This window comes from Puma concolor, chromosome B3, assembly GCF_028749965.1.
Source record: "Puma concolor isolate L17-30 chromosome B3, mPumCon1.1.hap2, whole genome shotgun sequence".
Taxonomy (NCBI): Eukaryota; Metazoa; Chordata; class Mammalia; order Carnivora; family Felidae; genus Puma; species Puma concolor.
In genome coordinates this window covers 148,536,583-148,561,146 of record NC_141672.1, presented here as the reverse complement: position 1 = coordinate 148,561,146, position 24,564 = coordinate 148,536,583, and the positions used below count along the sequence as shown (strand labels likewise).

General features: G+C 53.2%; 1 protein-coding gene and 1 long non-coding RNA gene across 4 annotated transcripts; one reads left to right on the top strand and one right to left on the bottom strand.

Annotated features, from left to right (window-relative positions):
- Positions 1 to 8,921: 8,921 nt before the first annotated feature.
- On the bottom strand, positions 8,922 to 14,121 carry LOC147580520 (uncharacterized). Its single transcript, XR_015253018.1, has 4 exons — positions 14,005 to 14,121; positions 12,631 to 12,767; positions 12,119 to 12,317; positions 8,922 to 9,211 (listed from the first exon to the last, which is right to left on the bottom strand). It is a non-coding gene; the product is annotated as an uncharacterized LOC147580520 (long non-coding RNA).
- ANKRD34C (ankyrin repeat domain 34C) lies at positions 13,185 to 24,169 on the top strand. Of its 3 annotated transcripts, none has more exons than XM_086711762.1 (3): positions 13,185 to 13,572; positions 21,182 to 21,388; positions 21,699 to 24,169. In XM_086711762.1, exon 3 carries the CDS (start codon positions 21,741 to 21,743, stop codon positions 23,319 to 23,321), a length of 1,581 nt encoding a protein of 526 aa, XP_086567888.1. In that variant the 5' UTR covers positions 13,185 to 13,572; positions 21,182 to 21,388; positions 21,699 to 21,740; the 3' UTR covers positions 23,322 to 24,169. The 3 variants fall into 3 exon arrangements, with proteins under 3 accessions (XP_086567888.1, XP_086567889.1, XP_086567890.1); XM_086711763.1 differs by lacking the exon at positions 13,185 to 13,572 and adding an exon at positions 20,413 to 20,525; XM_086711764.1 differs by lacking the exon at positions 13,185 to 13,572 and adding an exon at positions 20,418 to 20,537.
- Positions 24,170 to 24,564: the final 395 nt, after the last annotated feature.

Here is a 24,564-nt window from a genome sequence, read left to right as displayed (position 1 = left end):
CTGTGTCACCTCTGACCACTTCGCTAGGCTTCACGAGGGCATCGAGTTTTGTTTCTTCATTGTTTCCCTAGTGACAATGTCTGGCATGTAATAAGCCCACAATAAGTACTTGCTGAATGAATGAATGAATGAATGAATGAACGAATATAGAATTCTGCAATATAGAATTGCACCTGCAGGGGCTGACTCAGTTGGTGGAGCGACTCTTCCTCTCCCGGTTGTGAGTTCAGGCCCCATGTTGGGTATAGACATGACCTAGAACTAAAATCTTTACAAATAAATAAATAAAAATAAAATTGCACCCGCAGTGTAATTGCAGTTTGATTAGAAAAAAAAAAAAGAGGGGCGCCTGGGTGGCGCAGTCGGTTAAGCGTCCGACTTCAGCCAGGTCACGATCTCACGGTCCGTGAGTTCGAGCCCCGCGTCGGGCTCTGGGCTGATGGCTCAGAGCCTGGAGCCTGTTTCCGATTCTGTGTCTCCCTCTCTCTCTGCCCCTCCCCCGTTCATGCTCTGTCTCTCTCTGTCCCAAAAATAAATAAACGTTGAAAAAAAATTAAAAAAAAAAAAAAAAGAGTATGAAATATTTACCGTTTTATTTTCTAAAACCTGTGACATGACAGGCGTTTGCATATTTTGCGATACTTTTCTTTTCCTCCCCTTGTCCCTGAAAGAATATTCTGGGGGCGCCTGGGTGGCTCAGTGGGTTGAGCGTCCGACTCTTTTTTTTTTTTAACGTTTATTTATTTTGAGAGAGCGAGCGGGAGCAAGGCAGAGAGGGTCCCAAGCAGGCTCTACACTGTCAGCACAGAGCCTGACGCGCGGCTTGAGCTCCAGCACCGTGAGACCATGTCCTGAGCCAAAGTCGGACGCTTAACCAACTGAGCATCCCCTCCCGGCCCCAGGAGCTCCAAGCGTCTGACTCGATTTCGGCCCAGGTCATGATCTCACGTTTTGTGGGTTCGAGCTCCATGTGGGGCTCTGTGTTGACAGTGGGGGGTGGGGGGAGAGAACGTGCTGTCACCGTTTGCTGGCTCCTTCCCCTCCCCCAGCCCGGACTCTCCCTGGGGACACTGGGCAAAGGGGCAGAAAGTGAAGGGTGAGCTACCAGGTGGGGCTCGAGCCCAAAGGTGCTGGCGGGAAGGGGACGGAGGCCTCCGAGGAGGAAGACAGACTTGGAGACGGCTTGTGGGGTTGGCAGAGCGCTGGCGGTGGCTGGGAGGGCGACCGAGAGGGCTTTGGGGCGGCTGCAGGTGCTGGGGTCCAGAGGCCGTGGACGGGAAGGGAACGTTTAGGAAGTGCTTCTATGGATTAGAAATTGGATGTCTTTTGATTCTCTTTGAGCATCTCCAGTGGAGACCTCGGGTGCTTTTGATGACTCGCGGAAAGTGATTTTTCACGACACATAACTGGGCTGGGACTGCACCGCGTGGGCCCCTGGCTTTTGCGGGAAAGAAATACATGGTGATGTGACAGGTGGTTTGTTGAAGGTGGCGGTTCGTGTGAGGTTTGAAATTTATGGTGTTTCTGTACTTTTTCACATTTCTTGACTATAAATGTGTCCCTTTTATAATAAAGACACACAGGCTCTGACGGTTTTCTGTCCCTTTGTCCTTTGAAGAGTCTCTGTGTGGCAGGCAGTAGCTGTGGGGGGCCACTGTCCTCGCCTGTCTGGCCGCAGCCCCGGGGCCGGGGACGGAGCGCGGCCTGGCTGCAGTGACCTTGCTCGGCCCCTCTTCTGACCCCCACGCGACTCCCCCTCGGGCCGCTCTGCTCTGTGCTCGCCTCGGCAGCCGGCTGCTTTGGGTCGCATCCCGGTCTTAGCTCCGGGGCCTTCGAACTGGATCACCCCTGGTGTCCTCCGGATGGGGGTTTGGTTACTGGCTATACCCACGGGACTCGCCTTACGGAATTCCATCGTGCTGCTGAGCTGAGGCTGTTTTTCCAGGTCGTAGGAGATGTGGCTTCTGGCTGCCCGCCCACGGTGACCAGTGGCCCTGCTTCGACCGGGACTGAGAGGGTTCTTGCGTGGGACCCAGGCCTTTTCAGTGCTGAAACCGAGAGTCCCTGACAAATTGGGACGAGCTGGTCCCTGCTGCCCCCCGGGCACCGGTGGACTTGACCGCCATTGTCTTAGTCCGCTCCTGGCACGTAGCCGTGAGGACGAGGGTGCTGTCTCCACAATGGGGGGGGGGGGCATGCCCCTTCCTCTCCTGGAGCAGGGCGGGAACCGGATTAGAACGCAGGGACGTCCCTCCACACTTGTCAGTGTGGAGGGAGTGAGAAAGGATGGGCTCCGGAGGGTCCTCTGCTCGGGGTCGCCTCCCCCCCCCCCCCCCCCCGGCCAGTGCGCACGGCGCTCCCGGGGTCCTCGAGCCAGAGCTGCGTCTCCACAATATGCGGGCCGGGCCGCGTCCTGGAACTTGGCACGTGTGAAGGTCCTCGAGGTGGGGGGGGGGGGGGGGCTGGGGAGGGTTTTCAGACAAAGAACCGCAAGACGCTCACAGGACCCGAAGCACGAGCTGACAGCTCCTAACTAGGTTAGCGAAACAAGGCCGCGCCTCGCCGGGAACCGCCAGCACCGCTCTATTTTGGGCATTTCAGAGGAACACTGGCGATCATGACTTATCCCGGATAGAGCGGCTCTTTGGGGACATTCATTTTTGCTGAAATATTTGCTGAGTGTTTGTATCAAGCGCCTCAAATCTGAGAAGGTGAAAACAGTTTCTGCAGGAGTCTTCGGAACAGGGTGGGGAGGAAGCCGATGGTGACCCTGTCTCCGCGAGGACACCTTCCGCGCCGTCTGCACAGACGCAGGCTATGGGGGGGGGGGGAGGGGCCGGGCTGGGCACAGACCCAGCGCTGTGGGCTCTCTGCCCCTGCTGCTTCCCATAGTCCACTTTCCCCGAAGGGCAGGATGGGTCCTCGCTCCTGCTGGGCGAGCACGGCAGCAGGGACCGCGGACCCGCTCACTAGCAGCCTCCCCACCGGAGCCCCCACCCTGCACGCGCCCCCTGCAGCCAGCCTCACCCTGCCCCTAGAGGAGGGAGCACCAACGAGGGCGCTGGGACGTCCACGGTGACGGTGACATTCTGGCTGGGGCGTCCTGGAGGAGACGTGGTGTGCCTCACCCGGCCTCCACGTTCCGCCAGCTGGAGAGGCTTTGAAAGCATCTCCGTGCTCAGGCCCTGCTCCGTTCGACTCAGCATCTTCTGAGGCGGGGGACCCAGGTAACTCAGCGGGCGTCCCACCTTCCTGTGCTTCGGGCCGCCCGCCCTGGAGACCCTCCTCTCCTGAGTCAGCAGGCCTGGAAGCGGCCTGGGATTCTGCGTTGCTAACAATCCCAGGCGATGCTGCGGCTGCTGGAACCACAGAGAGCAGGATGTCGTAGAGAGAACGCGCTGGGCCCGTCGCGGGGAGCCGGAGGGTGGCTTTGGTGGCCACGACCTCTGGGCCTGGGTGACGCGAAGGCCGGCTTCTCCATCCACGCAGAATGTCAGTTGGGCAAGGTGTCTGCCTCTTCTAGCCCAGCCGGGCCACGGCTCCGGGGGTGTGGACGGCAGGTGCTAGAGTCCCCTGCCTGCTCACGGGCGGGTCGTTTCCCAGAACTTCGAGAGCCTTTGTTGGACGTAACCATGACAAAAATTAATATATACACTTACAATTACGTTCTATTAAAAGCAAAGGTAATAGATACTCAGAATTCCTCCCTTCCTAATTATTTGATGCATTCCACTGCCGTCTGTGCTCCCGTGGCTCCCTGGATCTGCTGTGTCTGCACGGTGGGAACGGCATGGTGTGCCTCTGTCCCCAGTTCTGCATCATGACAGCCTGTTGGCAGCTTGGAATCGGACATTCTGGAAGCATCTGCACAATCGAATTGGCAGGTGTAACAACCCGGGGAATGTGGACAATCGGTGTTTCGTTCCGGAAACATGCTCGTAATCCAAAGCACTCGTATACCAAAGCAAATTTCCCCATAAGAAATAATGGAAACTCGGGTGAATGGTTCCACAACCCAAAAATATTCATATAAAAACGATTACGATACTGTCATCTAATACAAAATAATAAAGAAAATACAAAATATAAAGAAAAACAAATTAACCAGCACTTACCTTCGAAAACCTTCGTGGCTGGTGTGAGGGAGACAAGAGAGAGGAGGGTCACTGTGGAGGACGACTTTCACCGTCACTAACGGATGTTGACTACAGTACAGTATTACTAAACTCTTGTCATTGACTATATCGAGTATAACTGGCAATAAGGCAGCAGAGGAAAGGGTCTGTATCAGCAGGCAGCCTGACCTAGAATGAGCAAAGCGTTCCTAAGGTCACTCTTGGATGCAAAAGCAAAGGACTGTCCACAGGTGCTTGGAAGTGACAAAAAATACACGAGTGCCAGTTACGGGCACCTTCCAATCTGCTGAAAAATCACGGATTTCTGCCAAACACCACGGCCTGAGACCGAGCATCCGAGCATGGGACACAATCACCCACAATCCCACAGTGAGAGAGAGAGAGAGAGAAGAACCATTCGCTCGGTTGTGATCATGTGACATTCGGCATCACGTCCTACTCGTATTGCAAGACATCGCTCGTTTATCAAGTTAAAATGTATTAGAAATGTTTGCTCGTCTTGCGGAACCCTCGCAGAACAATTCCTCGCAATCCAAGGTTTCTCTGTATATCAATGAGAAGAGTTATAATAACGCAGATCAGACTTAAAGTTAGTGTGGAAGCGGAAACAGGTTTTGAGTGTCACGAATGTAATTTGTATGGGGTGAGAGATAGTTTAACAGTAGATCACATATCTGATGGTACGACAGTAAGTTTTGGAAGGAAGGAGTTGGTGGAAGGGGACAAAAGTCCATGTGTGAGATCGTGCTTGAACTGCATTTGTAGACTGACTGGGGATATAAGAGTTTGTTAAAAATCAATGAAACCGGGGTGCCTGGGTGGCTCAGTCGGTTGGGCATCCGGCTTCCGCTCAGGTCATGATCTCACAGTCTGTGAGTTTGATCCCACATCAGGCCCTGTGTTGACGGCTCAGAGCCTGGAGCCTGCTTCGGATTCTGTGTCTCCCTCTGTCTCTGCCCCTCCCCCCGCTTATGTTCTGAATCTCCCATTGTCAAAAATGAATAAATGTTAAAAAAAATTTTTTTTAAATCAATGAAACCATTCTATGAAAATCGATTGTACAGAATTTACAGAACATATTGTCTATTTTATTCTTATATGTAAGTAGTGTGTTACATGTCATTTATATCAAGTTTAGAATAAACTTTTGTAGGTGTCTGTGTGTGTGTGTGTGTGTGTGTGTGTGTGTGTGTGTATGCACATACGTACACAAATACACATGTATATATCGTTACTCATACACAAATCCACAAGTCCTCACTGGGTACCAACTTACATCAATATGACTGCTTTCCATAGGCTGGTGCTCAGAGTTTTGAGGGGTTTCAGGGGAGTCTTACTGCTTAGGAAGCCAAGTGCCATGATGGTTTCCCATGATGGTTGCTTTGAAATATAATGTCCCTTCTAAGCGGCCTATTTCCCTCACCAGAATGGGTAATCCAGCCAATTGCTAAGTGTTTCCATGCTTATAGCACAGACTTGAAGAAATAAAAACCAACCAACCAACCAACCAACCAACCAGGAGTTGTTTCCAGAAAACACCTCTTGTTCTCCTAGGAACCTCATCCAAGGGGAAAAGCTGTGAGTGTTGCGGGGAGAGAGTCATCAATGAACAGACTCAGGTGACTGAACTCAGAAAGCTTATGTTGAGTTTGTGTAGACGGGCTTGTTCTCGGGCCACCCTAACAAGACGCTGTAGATCGTGTGTCTCAAACAACAAACGTTTATGTCTCATATATCAGGAGTCTGGGAAGTCTAAGACCAAGGTGCCAACTGATCGGGTGCCTGGTGAGGGCTCCTTACCTTCCCTCAGTGTCGGGATATGGTGGAGAGAGAGGAAGCAAGCTCCCTCTGTCTCTTCTTATCAGCGCACTAACCCATCATGAGGGCCCCCCCATGACCTCATCTAACCCTAACTGCCTCCCAAAGGCCCACCTCCAAGTACCATCCATCACATGGATGTTAGGCTTCAACACAGGAATACTGGGAGGCCGGGGGTGGGGTGGGGTGGACACGCAACTCAGCCCATCAGCCCATTGCATAGAGTGAGGCCGGAGGCTCACAGGGCTCTCTGGAGGTCTGCAGTGTGGTTCCATGCCAGACTGCGGTCTTAAAAAAGAACATGAGACTTTTCACTGGAAATACAGACCTCCCAGTTTATTTTCAGCAAAAAGAAGATTGTTCGGTAGTGTTGTTACAATTGGAAACAAACCACTATTTGATGAAAAATGTAGACTTTAGTATCTAAGGTAATTTTAAGGTTGATTGGAAACAGCAAATCTGTGGTAAAATTCAGGAAGTTTGGAAAGGACGTTTAAGGAGAAATCCACACCATTACATCCGAAACTGTAAACTGCTGACAGTGAGAACGAGGTGGTACATGGAGGAGCAGGTGGGTCGACAGAATAGCACAGAATGGGACGCTCACGAATAAAGTTGAGTTTTCGTGACATTCAAAAGCGGTGGGGAGAAGAGAGATTTCTTCACTGGGGTAGTGAGTCTGTGACCGGGAGCATGGTTCATCTCAATGCACTGAACAAACGACAGACTAGAAGGAGCAAACATCTGACTCTAAACCCCAAACCCGGGGCGCCTGGGTGGCGCAGTCGGTTAAGCGTCCGACTTCAGCCAGGTCACGATCTCGCGCTCCGTGAGTTCGAGCCCCGCGTCAGGCTCTGGGCTGATGGCTCGGAGCCTGGAGCCTGTTTCCGATTCTGTGTCTCCCTCTCTCTCTGCCCCTCCCCCGTTCATGCTGTCTCTCTCTGTCCAAAAAAAAAAATAAATAAATAAAAAAAAATAAACCCCAAACCCCAAACCCCAGAGCCTCAGGAGGAACCTGGATCTTTCATAGTCTTGAGGCCAGGGCACTGTAAGTGTGGCGTCTGGAAGGCGAGAGTTTTAAAGGAAAATAAAAAAAGATTTAGACAATTTAAAAATTAAAAACTTACGACAAAACCAACACATAAAACTAAAACACAAAACACTGGAAAATATTTGTAATATGTATGACAGATTAAGAACATAAATACAAAATATGGAGAAAGGTTAAAAAATTTAGAAGTCAGAAAAATGGGAAAGGATATAAGCAGTCGATCTCACACACATGTGCACATATAAATACAATACAACAACTGGTGAACACAGTTCATCAACATCATTAGTAACTGAAGAAATACAAAAATAAGATATATATATATATATATATATTTTTTTTTTTTTGCTAATCGGATTGTTAGGGATTAAAAAGCTTGATGTTATCTAGACCCCATGAGGGGGTAAGACAATGGTTAGTATCGTGTTCTGTTGGTGAGAGTATAAATTTTTATAATCTTTCTGGAGGATTGTCTAGAAATACTTATTAATGTGTTTATTCTTTTCCCCGCATTCACTCAGCAATTTCTTTTGTAGATATTTACTCCTAGAGGATAGCTGGACAAACGTATTATAGTTGTTTATCACGATGAAAACTTAGACATAACTTTGAATGTGCATCTCCTGTAGATGGGTTAAATAAATTATAATATATTTATACAATGGAGTCATTGAAACCTATTATGTGGGTTACAGTCATTAACAGAAAAACAGTTTCATTATAGAGTATACTATTAAAAGTACGGCAGGACACCATTTGCATGAGATTTTTATATACATTTATTAAACAGAATTTCTGGAAAGATGTTCCCCAAAATGTTAACAATGGTTAACTCTGCAAAGAAGAATTTCAAGTGATTTTCTATTTTCTTCGTACTTTTCTATCTTCTTTAAAATTTCTAATTGTATTAAAGTGTCGTATTTTTCAAAAAGTGATTTTCGTTTTGAAGACAAAAAAGAGGGGGATTGACAAAATTGTACCTGGAAGATACTTTGTATCCTTGAATAAAGTCAATTGTATGCAAAGAAGAGTAAGACAGAATTAACTATGAATTCAACTCAAAAAGCTAAGAAAACAAACAGCAAGAGAAACAGGAAAACAAGGGTAGGGAATTAATAGGAATGAAAGTAAAACATAGTGAATTGAAACTAGAAAAATACTACAATTAACAAATGTCAAAGATCTGTCTTTGGAAGAAAAACAATGAAATAGGTAAGCCCTGGTCGGGTCTCACCAAGAAAAAAGAGAAAGGAAGCCCCACGGAGCCAACACTGGGAATGCCAGAGTATGATCACGGACAAAGAGAAATGCTTACAAGCACGCCTCTCAAACTGGCAAATGTTTTTAAAAAATAGTATTACTGTAGGACTCCGAAATCTGACTTTGGGGTATTTATCCAAAGGAAATAATCACAAGATAGGTGCATAGAGAGATCAGTCGATATATAGGTGGAAGGGAGACATCAGAGACAGAGAGAGAGACAGAGACAGAGAGGCAAAGAGAAAGACAAGAGACAGAGAGAAGGCAAAGAGGTAGAGAGAGACATGAGAGAGACAGAGAGAGAGGCAAGGAGACAAAGAGAGACACAGAGACAGAGACAGAGAGGCAGACAGAGAGGCAGACAGAGACAAGAGACAGAGAGAGAGAGACAGGAAAAGAGGGAGAGGGAGAGGAATATATAACCCATTATGAACTCCCATGAATAACTGATGAATAATAGTGCTCATTTCTGGATAAGGAAATTATGAACAATTTTATTTACTTTATGTCCACTTTCTAACCAACTGTGAATCACCAACACACCAAGAGAAAATTTAGAAGGTATAAATGAGCAATTGACAGAAAAATACGCAATAAACCCTTCTTTAAAATTCAGCCATGACTCGTAATAAAAGAAACACAAACGAGAACAATGACCTAATACATTTTTAATTATCACGTTAGCAAGTTTCTTCAACAATGAGATCTCATAAGGTGGAGGATGCACTAAGCCATGAGCAAGGGGTAATGAGAAGTGGTCCGGCCTTCACGGAGCAGCCCTTTGCGCTCTGTATGCAAATGGTAACGTTTTGCATACCTTTCCCTCGGGAACCTCAAGTATTTTGCTCTTAGGAAATAATTCTGAAATTTGAAAGAGACCGACGAAAGGGCCTTCACCGGAGTGGGGTTTACGACAGAGAGAAGCCACGGGAGAGCGTCACATCTGAAACAGAGAATTGGTTAGAGGTATTGCGGTTCACGCGCACACTCATATCTCACGCAGCCACTGACAAGGAAGTAGAAGAACTCGCAGTCGTGTGGAAATAAGTCACAGAGGAATAGACCTCTAGATGGATGGCTTCGTAGCTGATTTTTAAGGAAACAAGACTAATACAGCATACTCTGTTGTTTAATTCTAGTTTTATAGATTACACTTATGTATCATAAATATTATATCAGCCTCTTTTTCTTGCTCATCTGCACCTCCCGAGTGTTTAATAGCAAGCACTGTGACAGTCGTATTATTCATTTCCGATCTGGCATTAGACCAGACCGAGGAAAGGAAGCATCTCTTGATCTAAGCCAATCATAGCAGTCTGGCTTCCCGTTTTCCCAGCGTCCTCAGATATGTCCCATTTCTAATAGATTCAAGGAGAACCTGGCTGTGCGATGGGCAAGGTTTGCCCTTCGGATAAGAGGAAAGATGTGATTGCCTCCGCTCCTTCCCAGTGGTCTGTCTGGGATGTGGATGTTATGGCTTGAGCTGACGGCAGCCTTCCGGAAAACTCCAGGGGCATGCCACAGGCATCCACTGCTGGCCCTGGGAGTTTTGAACCTCTGAACCATCATCAGCAGTGGCCCACCTTCAGACATGCGGTTGTGTAAGGAGATCAGTCCCTCTTTGTTTGAGACGGGCTTTCTGATACTTGCTGCAAAAAGCATATCTGCTTTACATGTGCAATAGACGCATTTGAAAGAAACTATTTTTTTTAACATTAAAGGTGGGCTAAAAGGACTGGAAGAACATGTCCATATCTTATCTGTATTTTCTAGGCAATACCGATAACACACTTACAATAACAATCTAGTCAAAGTTATTTAAAAATGTGTCATAGCCTGGAACACATCCAGTCCCACGACACTGACCTCAAGAGACCTAGTAGACCTGGAATTGATTTGCTGTGTGATCTTGGGAAAACGCCTCATGGCTCTAGAACATAGCCTCCAAATCTGGGTACAGACAATGAATCAGAGGACTTAAGGCTCCTTGCTTACAGCTCCAGCCAAGCAGCTCCGTATTGACCTCTGAGCCTGTCTTCCCTACGGACAATGACTGACCAAAAGCGTACTCTGTGCAGGGAACCCGTTCAGGCTGGGAAATAAACACTGTCCCTGCCCTGGCTTGGAACGGAGGGTATACTCATGGGCACAGAGAAGACGCTGGTGATTACCAGACACGGGATGGGGTGGGGAGCAAAACGGGAGAAGGCTAAAAAGTACAAACTCCCAGCTACAAAATAAGTCATGGGGATGTGATGTATCACATGGGGACTATGGTTAGTAATAGGTCCTATATTATTACTTGAAGCTATTTTTTTACTGTTTGTTTTTGAGGGAGCGCAAGCAGAGGAGGGGAAGAGAGGGGGTGACAGAGGATCTTCAGTGGGCTCTGTGCTGACAGGCTGATAGCAGCGAGCCCGGTGTGGGGCTTGAACTCATGAGCCATGAGATCGTGACCTGAGCCAAAGTCAGACGCTCAACCAACTGAGCCACCCAGGCACCCCCATATATTTGAAAGTTGCTAAGAGAGTAGATCTTAGACGTTTTCATCACCAGAAAAAAACTGTAACTATGTAACGTGATGGACGTTCATCAGATTACCGTGGTGATCATTTTGCAAGATGTACATACAAATACTGAATCATGACGGTGTGCATCTGAAACTAATACGTTATGTGTCAATTATCTCTAAAAACAAACAGAAAAACAAAAACAGTGCGTGGGAAGCATGGCACCAAGGATCACTTTCTAATGTTCTTTGTGGCGTCAGAATACCGTCTGACGTGATTCTCCTCTGTTAAGAGTGGAGCAAACCCTCCCCTAAGCCTCCCAACCAAAGCCCTAATTCTGCAGCACGTTCTAGCACCTTCTTGCTTAGATGCCCAGTGCGTCCTGTCCAGTTATACACCTGCAAGTGTGTTCCTGGAGGTCTCAGGCTAGGAGGCATTGCCAACAGTGGGGATTCTTTTCTGCTACTACTAGTAAGGATTATTTTTTGAAAATTGTTATTGTTGTTGTTAATCAAGTGGGTCTAGCACGTAGGGTGCATCCCTGGCAAAGGGGCGGAGACTCCACCAGAAGGCGGATTTGGAAGAGCATGCAAAACGTTTGCCTCGTGTCCTTTTGTGTGAACTGGGGGTCATGGAACAGCGGACCACTGATTCTCACACACACGCACACACACACACGCCCAGAGACATGCTGACAAATCCAGATTTTTAGAAGGGCCCTCCACGAAGGCAGAGAACTTGTCTTTCTCGTTCACAGCTCAGTCTCCAGCATGTACCAAAAATAAAATAAAATAAAATGAAGTAAAATAAAATAAAAAATAAAGTAAAATGAAATAAAATAAAAAATAAAATAAAATAAATAAAATAAAATGAAATAAAATAAAAAATAATAAAATAAAATAATGAAATAATAAAAAGATAAAATGCAGATTTGGTCGCACGGCCCAAACTCGATACGTTTTTTTTGAATAATAAGTGAATTCAAGCACCCCGAAAGTCTTTCTAACAGTTTACTTTGAATATTACTGGATCAGGTAGACAAACAGCGAAGACAGAGCGCCGACTGTCTACCAGGCAGAGCACGGGACATTTTACGTTGGTTAGCTGCCCCTCCTCCCTGGCCTGATGAAGCAGACCCTTTCTTTTCTTTTTTTCCTTTTTCTTGTCGAGTACAGTTGACACATGTTAAATGTATTCGTTTCAAGTGCAGCACAGTGATTCGGCCACTTGATAGGTGCCGCCATGGTCACCACAAACGCGGCTTCCATCTACAGTAGATACTATTATTAATTCAGTTTTATGGAGGTGGAAACTGAGGTACAGACCGGTTAGTGACTCACCAGAGATCCACGGCTGGCAAGTGGTTGGGTTGGGATTTCAGTCCATGCAGTCCGACGCCGGCGTTGGCTCAGCTTCCCCAATCCCGTCCTGCCTCGCCAGGTGTAGAGGGTAGTGATAGGTCATGAGCTTCACGGGTGTAGTCGCATGCGTGTATCCAAAAGCATTGTTTCCTTCAGCTGAACAGTCGTTCATTGTTTCCTGCAAGGGGCAGGAGGAAAAATGCTTCCTGGGTTTATCGGTCCTGTAACAGGCCGCAAAATGGAACTTAGGCAGATCCCGTAATTCAACCACAACAAAGTAAACACCGAAACTACTAGGGGGAAAGGCAACCATGTCGGAATGGAAAGGGGGTGTAAGGACACGTTTGGAAGAGATGAAAAATGACAAGGTGGTGACAGGTGTAGCTGTGAGAGTCTGCCGTTGTGAACGAGGTGGGCAATTTTGTAGGAAAATGTAAATGACTACGATTGACCCAAGGAGGAGGGGGGCCTTTCCTGTAGGAAACACTCACCCCACGCGTGCTTGTTTTCACCTAGACATGGGGGGCAGGCCTCCGCGAAGCCGGGGCGCGGGCGCGCTCACCTCGCAGATACGATGCCGCGTGCTCTGAGTCCTGGGCACCTGGAGCAGGTGCGCTGAGGGACGTGGCTGGGACGGAAACAGACCCTCGAGCCCACCCCCCCTCCCCTGAGTCTTACCGCCACAGCCCCCCTCTTCCCTTCTTCTCCCGCCCACGCTGTGGGCGGAAGTCCTGGATCCCAGGGCGTTTGACGAAGGAAGCCCGAGGAAGGCAGAACAGCGTGGACAGCAGAGGAGACCCAGGCTCACGTCCCTCCCGGGGTCCGGCACGTGCGGCGTCAGACTTGCGGCGCGCGCGCGCCCCTCGATCGGCCCCGGGGTCGCCGCGCCCACGACCGACTGGGGCGGGGCCGTCAGGCGCGCCTGGCCGCCGCGGTCGGGGTGCGGGCGGGGCGGCGGGCGCCTCTGCCCGCCCCCGCCGCCCCCGCGGTGCTCGCTCCTCCCCGGCGCACACGCCCACACGGCCGCGCTCGGGGCGCGGGCGGGCGGCAGCGCTCGCCAGCCAGCCGGCGGGGCCCCGGGACGGCGCGCAGGGCCGGGCTGCGCAGGAGACCTGCAAACCGGAGCTGGGCGAGACCGTCGTCTTCCACGCCTCCTTCTTTCTCTTTAAAGAAACTGCCGTGTTCTCGCTTGAACTGGGAGAAGCGAGGGGTGACGCAGAGGCTTTACTGACGAACCTTGAAGTTCCGGGCAAGTCATTCTACAGGACCCGCGAGGCCCGGCGTGAACCCAGCGCCCCGTGCGGGTCAGCCCGGCAGCGCCCTTCGGTAAGCGGCCCGAAGCCAAGCGGAGGGCCCCTGACTTTGCTTCTGGAGCAATGACACTTCCGGTGGCCTGCACTCAGGTGGCCTCGTTTGGTGAGCACCCCCAGCAGGTAAGCGCACCCGCAGGGGTCTCCGGTGGCTCACTGTGTGAGAGCTCCCCAAAAGTCAGCTCCCCAAAAGTCAGCCCACGCTGTTGAGCCGCAGGCAGGAGTGGGAGGCTGGAGGGGGGGGGAAGTCTGGTTTTATCACAGGAAACTGTGGGAGAAGGGTGTGGAACACGGGTTTACATTTTTCATTTTTGCATTGACGCGTGGGGGTGAGGTGCGCAGGGGCCTGGATTTTTGTAGGAGATGGTTGCGGAGCGGGGCTGGGTGATAGGCGTCTGGATTTCTGCAGACACTGAAGGGGGAGCAAAGCTTACATGTTTGCAGAAACCTCTGAGGATCGACAGGGTGGTGAGAGGTTGTGATCCCGAGAATGCTCCAGAAATTGTGAAGAGTTTGAAGGTGAGCATTTCAGAGCAGGGATGGAGACGCACTTACCGCGCAGGGCCTTCTGGAAGCTGCGCGCAGAGCCGGCGGCGTGGAGCGCGCCCCGCCGGCGTCCAGCACCTCGGACAGCGCCGGGCAGCGCGCAGAGCCCGGGCCGTCGCCCCCACCCTTGGCGGGGCGGGGGTGGGGGTGGGGGGTGGAAACGCTAACGCGGAGCTCTGCGTCGGATCCGCCTCTAACTGCTTCCCGTGGCTGCAGAAGGAAGAGGCGGGGCATAAAATATCCCCAAGCTGCCGCGAATGCTATGGCCGAGCGCGGTGGCCTCCTGGATTTTGAAAGGCGCACCCAAACTCCTTCAAGATCTAACATTATGGAGCGCTCACCTGGGCCAAGGCCCTGTGCTAAGCGCCCCACCTGCGTTCTGCGGTTGTTACGCGCGCCGCGAGCTTGTGTGCCATTATCCGTGTGCTGCGGATCAGAACATGGGAGCAGAGGAGGCCAAGTAAACCCGTCCGAGTCTATACGACCACTTGGTGGTGTGGCTGCACCTGTACACCGCACGCCAGGTGGCGGTAGTGGGGAGGTGTGCCAGAGCCGGCAGAATGTCCTCCGCGAAGGCGCCTAACTTGGGTTCAGAGGAACCAAGAGTTCGAATCCAAGCTACAGCTTACAAACATACGCGCTTGGGCAAGATCGCACAAGCTGTCTGCGCGGCAGGCTCTGTATCTGTAAGGTTAAGATCATAATGCTTCCCTTGCAGACGTGTGGGGGAGGGTGGTCAAAGAGATCTGTATGTGGGAAAACTCAGCAAACGGCCCATCGCGGTTGGGGGGCGGAGGACAGAAATGGGGAGCAGGTGGTTGGAGGAGGGAGAGGTTGGGTGATGAATGGCAGAGGCCCTGGGGTGCGGGCTGAGTACCCCAGATCAGGGCTCAGAGGTAGGATCCTGGACGAGTTTAATGCAACATGATAATCCTTTAAATATTTATAGGACTTTGAAGAGTGTTTCCCTATTGCCTATATTTGACCCTTATAACAATCTTGGAAGGCAGAGACGGAGTTCTGTGCATTGGGCAAAATGCTGCTGGCCAGCAATTAATTTCACAGCCACCTTGTAGCAGGGCTGAGCTTAGAACCCAGGTGGCCTGCTTCTCTGCCATGGCCCCACCACGACCGTGCACCCTCAGAAGCTTGGATTACGGGCAATCGTGGACCTGAAGTGCATCTAGAGAAACGCTGTCCGTGCCAGCTGGAGCCAGGTGATCAACCGAAAACACGTTCAACCATTATCTTTTATTTTGTTCCACAAAGAATTTCAAGTGATGTTTTATAAAGATACATAGGAGGTCAGGTGGACACGTATCAGAAGTAGCTGAGATTCATTAGGATATAATTGTGTGCAAACTTACGTGTGCAAACGTGGTCACAGCGGGATGCTGATCTCACTGAAACTGCCGTGAATACAGCACATCCTTCAACTGGAAAAAAAAAAAAACAAACACAAATTGAGAAGGTAGGGGAGAGACAAGATTAAGGCCACAGCCAGAAAGAAGATGAACACAAAGCATGAATGTTGTAAAGTCCTAGAAACCCTGGGCCTCTAAGTACGGTCATGTGTGTCCCCAGTTCTTTCCTTGGGAACAGGAGGTGCTCTGCAGACATTTGCAGGTGCCGGTGGACCCTCCTCTTTTGCCTCCCTTTCCCACGGGGGTCAAATACAGGTAGACTTGGAACCAAATGCAGTGCTTCAATCCTCCGATTTACCACGGTGCCAAACACGGCAAGGTCAGCTGGAAATCCGATGCCAAGGTGACTCGAGGAGGAGGAGACAAAACATGGTGGTTTATCTGCACTGAAATAATTGAGTCACTTTTTTTTTGGATATGAACTTAAAATTTTTTTTCAACATTTATTTATTTTTGAGAGACAGAGAGAGAAAGAGAGAGGGCGAGCACCAGTGGAGAAGGGGCAGAGAGGGAGACAGAATCCGAAGCAGGCTCCAGGCTCCGAGCTGTCAGCACAGAGCCCGACGCGGGGCTCGAACCCACGAACCATGAGATCGTGACCTGAGCCGACGTCGGACGCTGAAGCCACTGAGCACCACCCCCCTCCGGCCGCCCCGTTGGTTACCTTTTTATAATGGCTTGCGGAAGCACACCCTGCTTTAAAGCTTACACAAAGGGCTTCTCCATCTGGTAGCTCATCAGAGAGTCCTAACAAACCTGTAGAGGTAAGAGGCTAGGAGGTGATGGGGACAACACAGACACAGCATCATGACTTGTGTCGCAAGCAGTTTACTTTTACACCCAGTGTCATAGACCCACATACCTACAAAGACCAGGAAAGTAGCCTGAATGTATGAATTGGGTCAGTTGTAAGGCTACAGAGAGTGGCAGGGCCTTTGCCAAACTGAACAATGAATGATCCATTTTAAAATATTCAAACTGAAACAAAACTAAAACACTATGCTGGTCAAGCCAAACGTACCTGCCCCTGTGGGCTGCACTTGGTCCCCGGCCCTACTAGGCAGCCTTGGTCTACACTGCTCAGGCAAAAGATGTGGGGCAGCACGGGAGTGAGAGAGCTTGGGTTCAGCAAGATAAAGGACTCGATCTGTCCTGAAATTCCCCATTTCTAAACTGGGAACGACTGGACAACACGGCCCCTCGCAGCCTCGGAAACCTTAGACTTTCATAATTCTGTGGACGGTAAAATAGCCCCAGGGCTTCTGGACGAACATGGTAATCACTTCCACCCACCCGCCCCTTCCATCAGAGAAAGCACCGTTTTATTTTTTTCTGGCATTGGTGATATTTTAGTCTTCGGTGTGTCTCTTCCAGTCCCTGTGCCTTTGGGAGGTGTGCCCACCCCATGACGGTGGGGTTGAGACAGAAAACAGCCGTGAGGAGTGACCGGGAGAAGGGGGGGGCTGGGTGGGGGACAAGAGGAGAGGAACCAGGCACATTCTGCTCATTTCTCCGTTAACTCTTCTTCTGAAACACAGGGAAGAAAAACACCCACTTGGGGGCTGCTAATTTTAAAACATGGTGCCCAGGGCAGTCAAAGTGCGCGGGGTTTCAAAATTCTGGGCACATGTCAGCCCCTTGGGGTCAGAATTGCTTCCTTCTCTCCGACAGGCTGGGAAGCCCTGAAAGGCACGTGGTCGTTCGTGCATTAGGTGTTCCTGACGTTTGTCTGTGATGCACACACAGCAGGAGGTAAATGCCCAAATGCAAGTGACTTAGCTCTTGGCTGATGCCCTCATCCGATCGGTCACTATTGAATACATCTCCGGCTTCACGCTTCCTTAGCGTCCTCGCACTGCCGCTTCTGACCGTCCTCATCTCTCAGGGGCTCCCAGGTGACCTCCGGCCTCCCGCCGGACCTTCCAAGCCTGAATTCCACACACTTATTTGTTCTTAATGCCTTGCACGTGTATTGACCCTCAACATTTATACGGTGGCGAATGAATGAGTGGATGGATGGATGGGTGGGCAGGTAATCCAGTGTGTCAGTCAAGGCTTACTCTGTTATAAATAATAGAAATTAGCGCACATGTCATAAGCAGACACGAGCTAGTTCATCAACGCTTTATGGGGTTAGGAGACCCCGGGGGGCGGGGGGAGGAGTGAGGGAATGACGAGCGGAGCAAACACGAGGGGCGCGGCACTGAGCCAGCCACGGCCTGCCAGCGAGCGCGGCTTGCCGGGTTGTGGGAGCGGATAATCTACCGCATCCCACCCGCAGCCTGGAACCCGCCAAGAGCAGGCTCTGGCGGAAGACAAGGAAAAGAGTTTGCCTGGCACCCACCTCCCGCCGCCACGCGCTCTCGGTCCACATACGCTCTGGAGAGGGTGAACGCGCCCACGCTTCTGTGCTGAGTGGCTTCGCCACCTGGAGGCCTCCGGGGAGACCGAGTCCCCGGTCAGCCGAGCGCAGGTGTGGGCCTGGGCCCCCCGGCCTGATGCAGTGGGGAGGGGGCACGCCTAGAGGAGGCCACCGGGGCCAGGAGGCGAGGCGGTGGCCGAAGCCCTGAGGCAGGGAGTGGGCCCCGGGCAGAGAGTGGGTCTCGAGGCCTCGCCAGGCGGCGCGCGGCAGGCGGCAGGAGAGCGAAGGGTCTGGTCCTGTCCTCACACAAGTGTTTGTTTCCTGGCATGTGAGTCACGTAAGGAACTTCCGTTGGGAGGCCACGGTGAAGGCCGGCCGGAGGCTATACGAGGAGCAGCTCCCCGCGCACAGAGAAGGTCATTCCTGTAGATGGGCTGGGAGCAACCAGAATGCCTGGGCTCCACCCTCTTCTCTCCTCAGCAGCGGGGGTTAGGGACGAGGCCGAGCTCCGGGCAGGAGGTGGCCCCTGACCGCAAACGAAGGGAGACAGGCACCAGCTAGATGTCCCGTGCTGTCCCCTCCCTCCCCACCCCCGACCTTGAGGGACGTGGCCGGCCCCCCACGCAACACGGAGAGAGGACCCGATTGTCCACCCACATGACCTTCCCCTTTTCTCTTCCTCATCCTCCTTCCAACTACCCTGAAGCCAACGAGGGAGAGAAGACCGTGTTCCTGCCTTGGGGGCTCGGGGGGGGGGCAGGCTCTGGGAGGGGGCTGGCCCAGGAGATTAACACACCAGGGCTCAGCACAGAAGGTGGCGAAGTACCAAGGAATCCAGGAGATGCGGTTATCAACCGTGTGTGTGTGAGTGTGTGTATGTCTGTGTGTGTGGGGGGTCTGTGAGTGTGAGTCTGTGAGAAAGAGTACCTAGTGTTGTATAGCGTCCCAGTGTATGAATATGGCACAATTTCTTTATTTTCTTCATCGCAGGATGTCTCGCTTTTGCTTTTTGTGAATAGTGCTGTCGGGAACGCTTTTGTACCTGGTTCACTGCACAGATTTATCGGTAATTATTGATATGAACGAACCTTCCCCAAACGAGTGGCTTAGAACCAGAACCACTTGTTTGTGCGTGTTTCTGCAGTTTGGACCAGGCTCTGGGCACGTCTGCTGCCTCGCCCGGGGTCCTGCCTGCACTTGTAACTACCGGGGGTCCGGGGTGACCTCGCCCGAACGGTCACGGTCAGCTGGGGCTCCCTGTGCCCTCCCCGGCAGGACAGCCCATGTGTCTTTATGAGGCAGCGGGGCTCCAGGAGAGCAAACTGGAAGCTGGGAGGCCCACGGAGGCCCTGCCTCGAAAGTCACAGTCACTCCTGCCGCATCTTGTGGGTCACATGCCGACCCCTCCTCTTGATGGGCGGGGGGGGGGGGGCACTGGCCCCTGGCGCGCGGTGTGCACGCTGGGATGGCAGGACTTTGTGGCCGTGTTTTCCGGGCTCCCACAGACAGAACCCAGGTGCGGAATTACCCGCTGGAGCGCTGGACTGGTCCTCCCACCCACTGGGTCCCGTTGCTTCCCGTCCCTCCCCGGGCATTGCCAGGCTGGCTAATTTTAGCCATGCTAATTTGGACACTGTGCCTCCTGGTATCTCACTGGGCTTTGATTTGGTTTCGTTTGACCACCCACGAGGCCGAACACCTGTTTGTGTGCTTACTGGCCATTCGTCGTTGGGGAAGGACCGTGATCTGTGGGAGGTGTTCATACAGCCTGGAGCTGAGCTGGTCGTAACTCTACCCGGTTCTCTTCCACCTTGAGTGGTTTTCCTCTTGATTAGAAAGGAAGGAACATTTGAGCCCAGGTTTGCAGGGTGGTGAATAATTAAACAGAGCGGGGTCTCTGTTAGACCTCACAGTTAGAAAGCGGCTCAGGGGGACAGCGAGCGGGGCGTCTGAGAGCCAGACGGACAGTGCGTGTGGGGCACACAGCTCTGGGTGGACGGACAGATGGACGGCACGTGCGGGGAGCAGGGAAGCCCTGGGTGGACAGATGGACAGACAGTGTGTGGGCACGGGAGCCCTGGGTGGACAGACTGACAGACGGTGCGTGGGTACGGGAGCCCTGGGTGGACAGATGGACAGACAGTGCGTGCAGGCGTGGGAGCCCTGGGTGGACAGACGGACGGATGGTGTGTGCAGGAGTCCTGGTGGCCCTGGGGGCGATGCGCCAGCACACGAAGGGCCCTCGCTGAGCGGAGACCTCGCACCCTCACTGCACGTTCCCGCTCCGTTATGTAGCGCCCGGAAATCCTGCTGCAAACGTCCAGAGCCGCACACAGACCTCGACACCCTGACCCTGTGTGCGCAGCGCCAGTGCCGAGCAGGGATGGTGGGGCCTAAGGGAAAGGCCAGCGCCCGTGTGTGCGCACACACACACACACACCACGTGCACACGCCCTACACACACACGCACATGTACATGCTCACACTTATGTGCACACCCGCACGCACACCCCACACGTGCATGCGCACACCCGTGTGCACACCCGCACACACACAGACCCGTAGGAGGCTGAAGACGGAAGCACTGGGGGACAGAGACTCGCGACGGTGGTCACGTTGCTGCAGAAGATCTCGCGGGAACACCCACAACAGCAACGACATCACACGGAGACACGGCGGTTGGAGGCAGAGAGACGAGCTGGGCCGTCCGCCGTCGTGGCTTCGGAAGAGAGCGACGTCGAGGCGTGCGTACGCGTGTGCGTGTACGGGAGAGTGCGGTTTGGGCCTTCTAAACAAACAGCAAGTGTCTGTGAGTGTATGAAACGCTTGTGAGGGGTGTGAATCCCTCTCTCACGTTCGGCCAAGCCAGGCTCTGACTTCCAGGCCGGTGGACGTTGTGAACCGCTGGCCGCCGCTCGCGGCAGTGGCGTCGGGAAGCCGTGGTGCCCACCGGGCGACGAGAAACCCTGGGAACCGCGGCCCCTCCTCGCCAGGAGGGACGGGAGCCCGCGTGGAGGGGCTGTGCCGGCAGACGCCTGGGCCAGGGAGGGGGCCCGCCTGTCCGAATTCGGGGAAGACTCTCCGGCAACACCCGGCCTGGAGGCTCCGGGTGCGGGAACCTGGCAGCGGCCGCGGGGAGGATGAAAGCGGAAAAGCCTTCGGTGGCTGCAGACTCACCCCGGGGGAGGAAGCTGCAGCCTGAGCTTTGTGCCCTGTGACGCCTGCGAGCAACGTGCGGTCCCGTCGGCCCTCCGCCTCGTACCTGCCCACGGGAAGGCCGTGCTTTGGCGTTATTCTGGAAGACTAGGGGGAGGAGGGGAGGGTTGTGACATCAGGGCTGCCGCGAGGTTGAGTTTGCTTTGCGATGATTCTCTCTCTGCTTCCTCCCCGATCGTGATAGTAACCCGTGTTTCTGGTGGATTCCCTCCCGGCCTTTCGGATGCCCGCCTGGGAGAACAGCGCATCCGCTATCTACGAGGTGACCCATGGGGTGTGAATCGCTGCCCGATGTCGGCGCTGCGGCAGTGACCCGGGGGATCACACACCTTCCCTCGTGGGACGTAGGTGCCCGTGGGCATGGAGCGGAGTTTCCTAAGCGGCATTTGAGGTGAGTGTGGGGCGGGCAGCCCCCGCGTGTGCGATCGCTTGCCAGGTTTATGTCAGCTGCTGTCCTGTGTGGATGTTTTCTGTCCGCTCTCCCGTAACCCCCACCGTGGCTTCACCAGGCGGCCGTCCCCGTCCCTCCCACCACGTCACAGATGAAGAGACGGACGCAGACGAGCTGGACGATGCGGCCGAGGTGGCCTCACCTGGGATCAGGCGGGGACAGGACCGCATCCAGCCCTGTGACAGCCGCACCATCAGCACCCGGGCGCCTCCAGAACGCACGCCATGCTTCTCTCTTCTTCCCTCGCTAGGTCTGGTCGCCGCGGTGGCTCGGAGGCGCGGAGGCCAGCGCGATGGAGGAGGACACTGAACTGAGAACCGACGGAAACTCACTCTTAAAGGCTGTGTGGCTGGGGAGGCTCAGGCTGACCAGACTCCTCCTGGAAGGGGGCGCTTACATCAACGAGAGCAATGACAAAGGCGAGACGGCTCTCATGGTGGCCTGCATCACCAAGCACGTGGACCAGCAGAGCATCAGCAAGTCCAAGATGGTCAAGTACCTGCTGGACAACAGGGCGGACCCCAATATCCAGGACAAGTCTGGCAAGACGGCCCTCATCCATGCCTGCATCAGGAGGGCCGGAGGAGAGGTGGTCTCCCTGCTCCTGGAGAACGGCGCGGACCCCAGCCTCGAGGACCGCACGGGGGCTTCGGCTCTGGTTTACGCAATACACGCGGATGACAAAGACGCCCTGAGACATCTCCTCGACGCCTGCAAAGCCAAAGGGAAGGAGGTGATTATCATCACGACAGATAAATCATCAGCGGGCGCCCAAACCGCCAAACAATACCTTAACATCCCTCCGTCACCCAAAGTGGAAGACAGACAGTCACCTCCACTGTGCGCGTCTCCCTCAGACGTCGAACTGAAGGCTCCGGGCCCGGGCGCTCCGCCCAGCGAGCGGGAGGACGACTTCTTCAGCGTCCAAACGGGGCATCCGAGTGGTTGCCACACCGCCAAGGCTCTCAACGAGCCTGGGTCCCCCACCAGGAAAGTTGGGAACCTCAAGAGAGCCCGCCTGCCCCAGCTGAAGAGGCTCCAGTCCGAACCCTGGGGCCTGATTGCGCCGTCCGTACTGGCTGCTAACGTGCGTCAGGATGACGCCCACGGCGCGGGCACAGACAGTGAGGTCATCAAGAGCATTAGCGACGTGTCCTTCCCCAAAAGGGGGCCGCTTTCCAGAGCCAGCAGTATCGACGGCAAAGACCCCGCCCTGTTCCCCACATTCACAGAGCAGATTCTGAAGATCCCAGCCTCGCCGGCACCCGCATCCTGGAAGGCCGCCTACGACAAGGGCCAGGCGTCCCTCCCTTGTGTGGCCAGAAGAGGGACTCTCCCTGTGGAGCAGGAGAAGGCTGGAGTCAGTCCATCAGTGTCCCACAAGCGGCTGGAAAATGACCCGTACGATTTCGATCTGCAGCCAGGGGCTGACCAGCTCAGTCCCATCTCCCTGGAGTCGGGCAAAGGGCCCCTCGAGAGGAAGAGGCTGAACGGCTCCCACGTGGCTCTCTTCCACGGCTCCCGCGAGTCCCTGGACGCGGCGCCCAGCACCTCCCCCAGCTCGGCGCGCCCCAGGCCACCGCCTCTTCTGGAAAGGCGAGGTTCTGGGACTCTGCTGCTGGACCGCATCTCGCACACCAGGCCCGGCTTCCTTCCGCCTTTAAATGTAAATCTGAACCCACCCATCCCAGATATCAGGCCCGGCGGCAAACCTTCTTCTCCACTTGCCAGTGGCCTAAAATCCATGCTGCCCGTGGCTCCCAGCTCACCGAAGAGAGCTGACTCGAGGAGTCAAAAGAAACTACTCCGGAGGCACTCCATGCAGGTCGAGCATGTGAAACAGCTGTCTGGCTTTGAGGAGATCATGGCCTAGACACTTCCAGAGGGTCTCCATGTACCCGACAATAGGCACGATAATCCGGACCAACACAGCCGTGTGGGCCCTCTTCCTCCCGCCCGTCCCCCCGTGCTGCTGTGCGGCCCACCTCACAGGGTACGGAACAGGGCCCCGCTTCCCTTCTGAAATGATCGTGGGTTGTTACGGGTTTGCTTGAAAAGGGCTCAGGGTAATTGGGTTCTGGGGATGAGGTTACCGAAAATAAATTTCTCCAAAGGAAGAAAACCTTTGGGGTTTGAGAGTAACGCAGCTGGTACGGTGATCTAGGCCCCTGACATCAGTTCCTTTCCACCAGACAAACTAGAATTTAGATCCCAGGATGGCAGTGAAAGCATGCCCTCAGTACTAAATCTATAAAGTGCCTACAAAGGAAATGAGGCTTTAGAATTTGTCATGTGTGCAAAAGCTCGAAACTGGCCCCTGAGATCTGGCAAGCTGTGTGTTATGTGTCAGCCCAAGGTGGAGCAGGGGGGACAGAGCCCCCATCAGAAGCATCAGAAGGCGGGGAAGGCGGGGAGGGCCCCCCCATCACAGGGGCTCTGGCTGCCTGTCACCGGGTCATGGGGCAGTGTCCTGCTCGGCACGGTCACAGTCTTCCCAAACTCCCCTGTCACACTGTGTTCACATGCTCATCTGGATGTGCTATGAGTCCCCAGATACAACTACATGTCCCCCAAATTCCGATGTGCCCTTGTCATCGGTGCGTCAGATGTGAAATCGGCCTCATCCGCCTGCCCTGACCTGAGCCGTGCCAAAATCTTGGGAAAACACAGCCAGGGTCTGGTAATTAATTTGGAGGTAAATGTGATACGGTTTCCAGAATAGACCTGTTTCTGAAAAGTCGGTGACACCCCCCCCCCCACCCACCCAAAGCCAGAACAATACGTAGCGCTGGGCCGCGCACACGTGGAAAATACAAGTGGGCGGTTCTCAGGCTGGAGAGAGTGGCGGGGAGTGGATCGGGTGTTGTGGCCCGAAAACTTCCGGGGGCGCAGACTGGCGTCTCCCCTGCTCTTGTCCAGGTAACTCCAGAGAAAGCCGGTTTCTGCGAATTATCTGAAGTGTCTACACGGCGGGAGGTTTGTAGAGATAAGCCGGGTGACGCTTTCCAGCCGTTGCACAAACCCAGGAAGGGAAGCAGAGACTTAGCACGCTTGGTGTGATGGGGCCACATTTCAGATGACGGGCCTGGTCGTTTTCCCGTTCATTTTTCCCTCCT

Coding starts and splice junctions, on each gene's coding strand:
- ANKRD34C (XM_086711762.1), top strand. CDS start 21,741: ATGGAGGAGGACACTGAACTGAGAACCGACGGAAACTCACTCTTAAAG.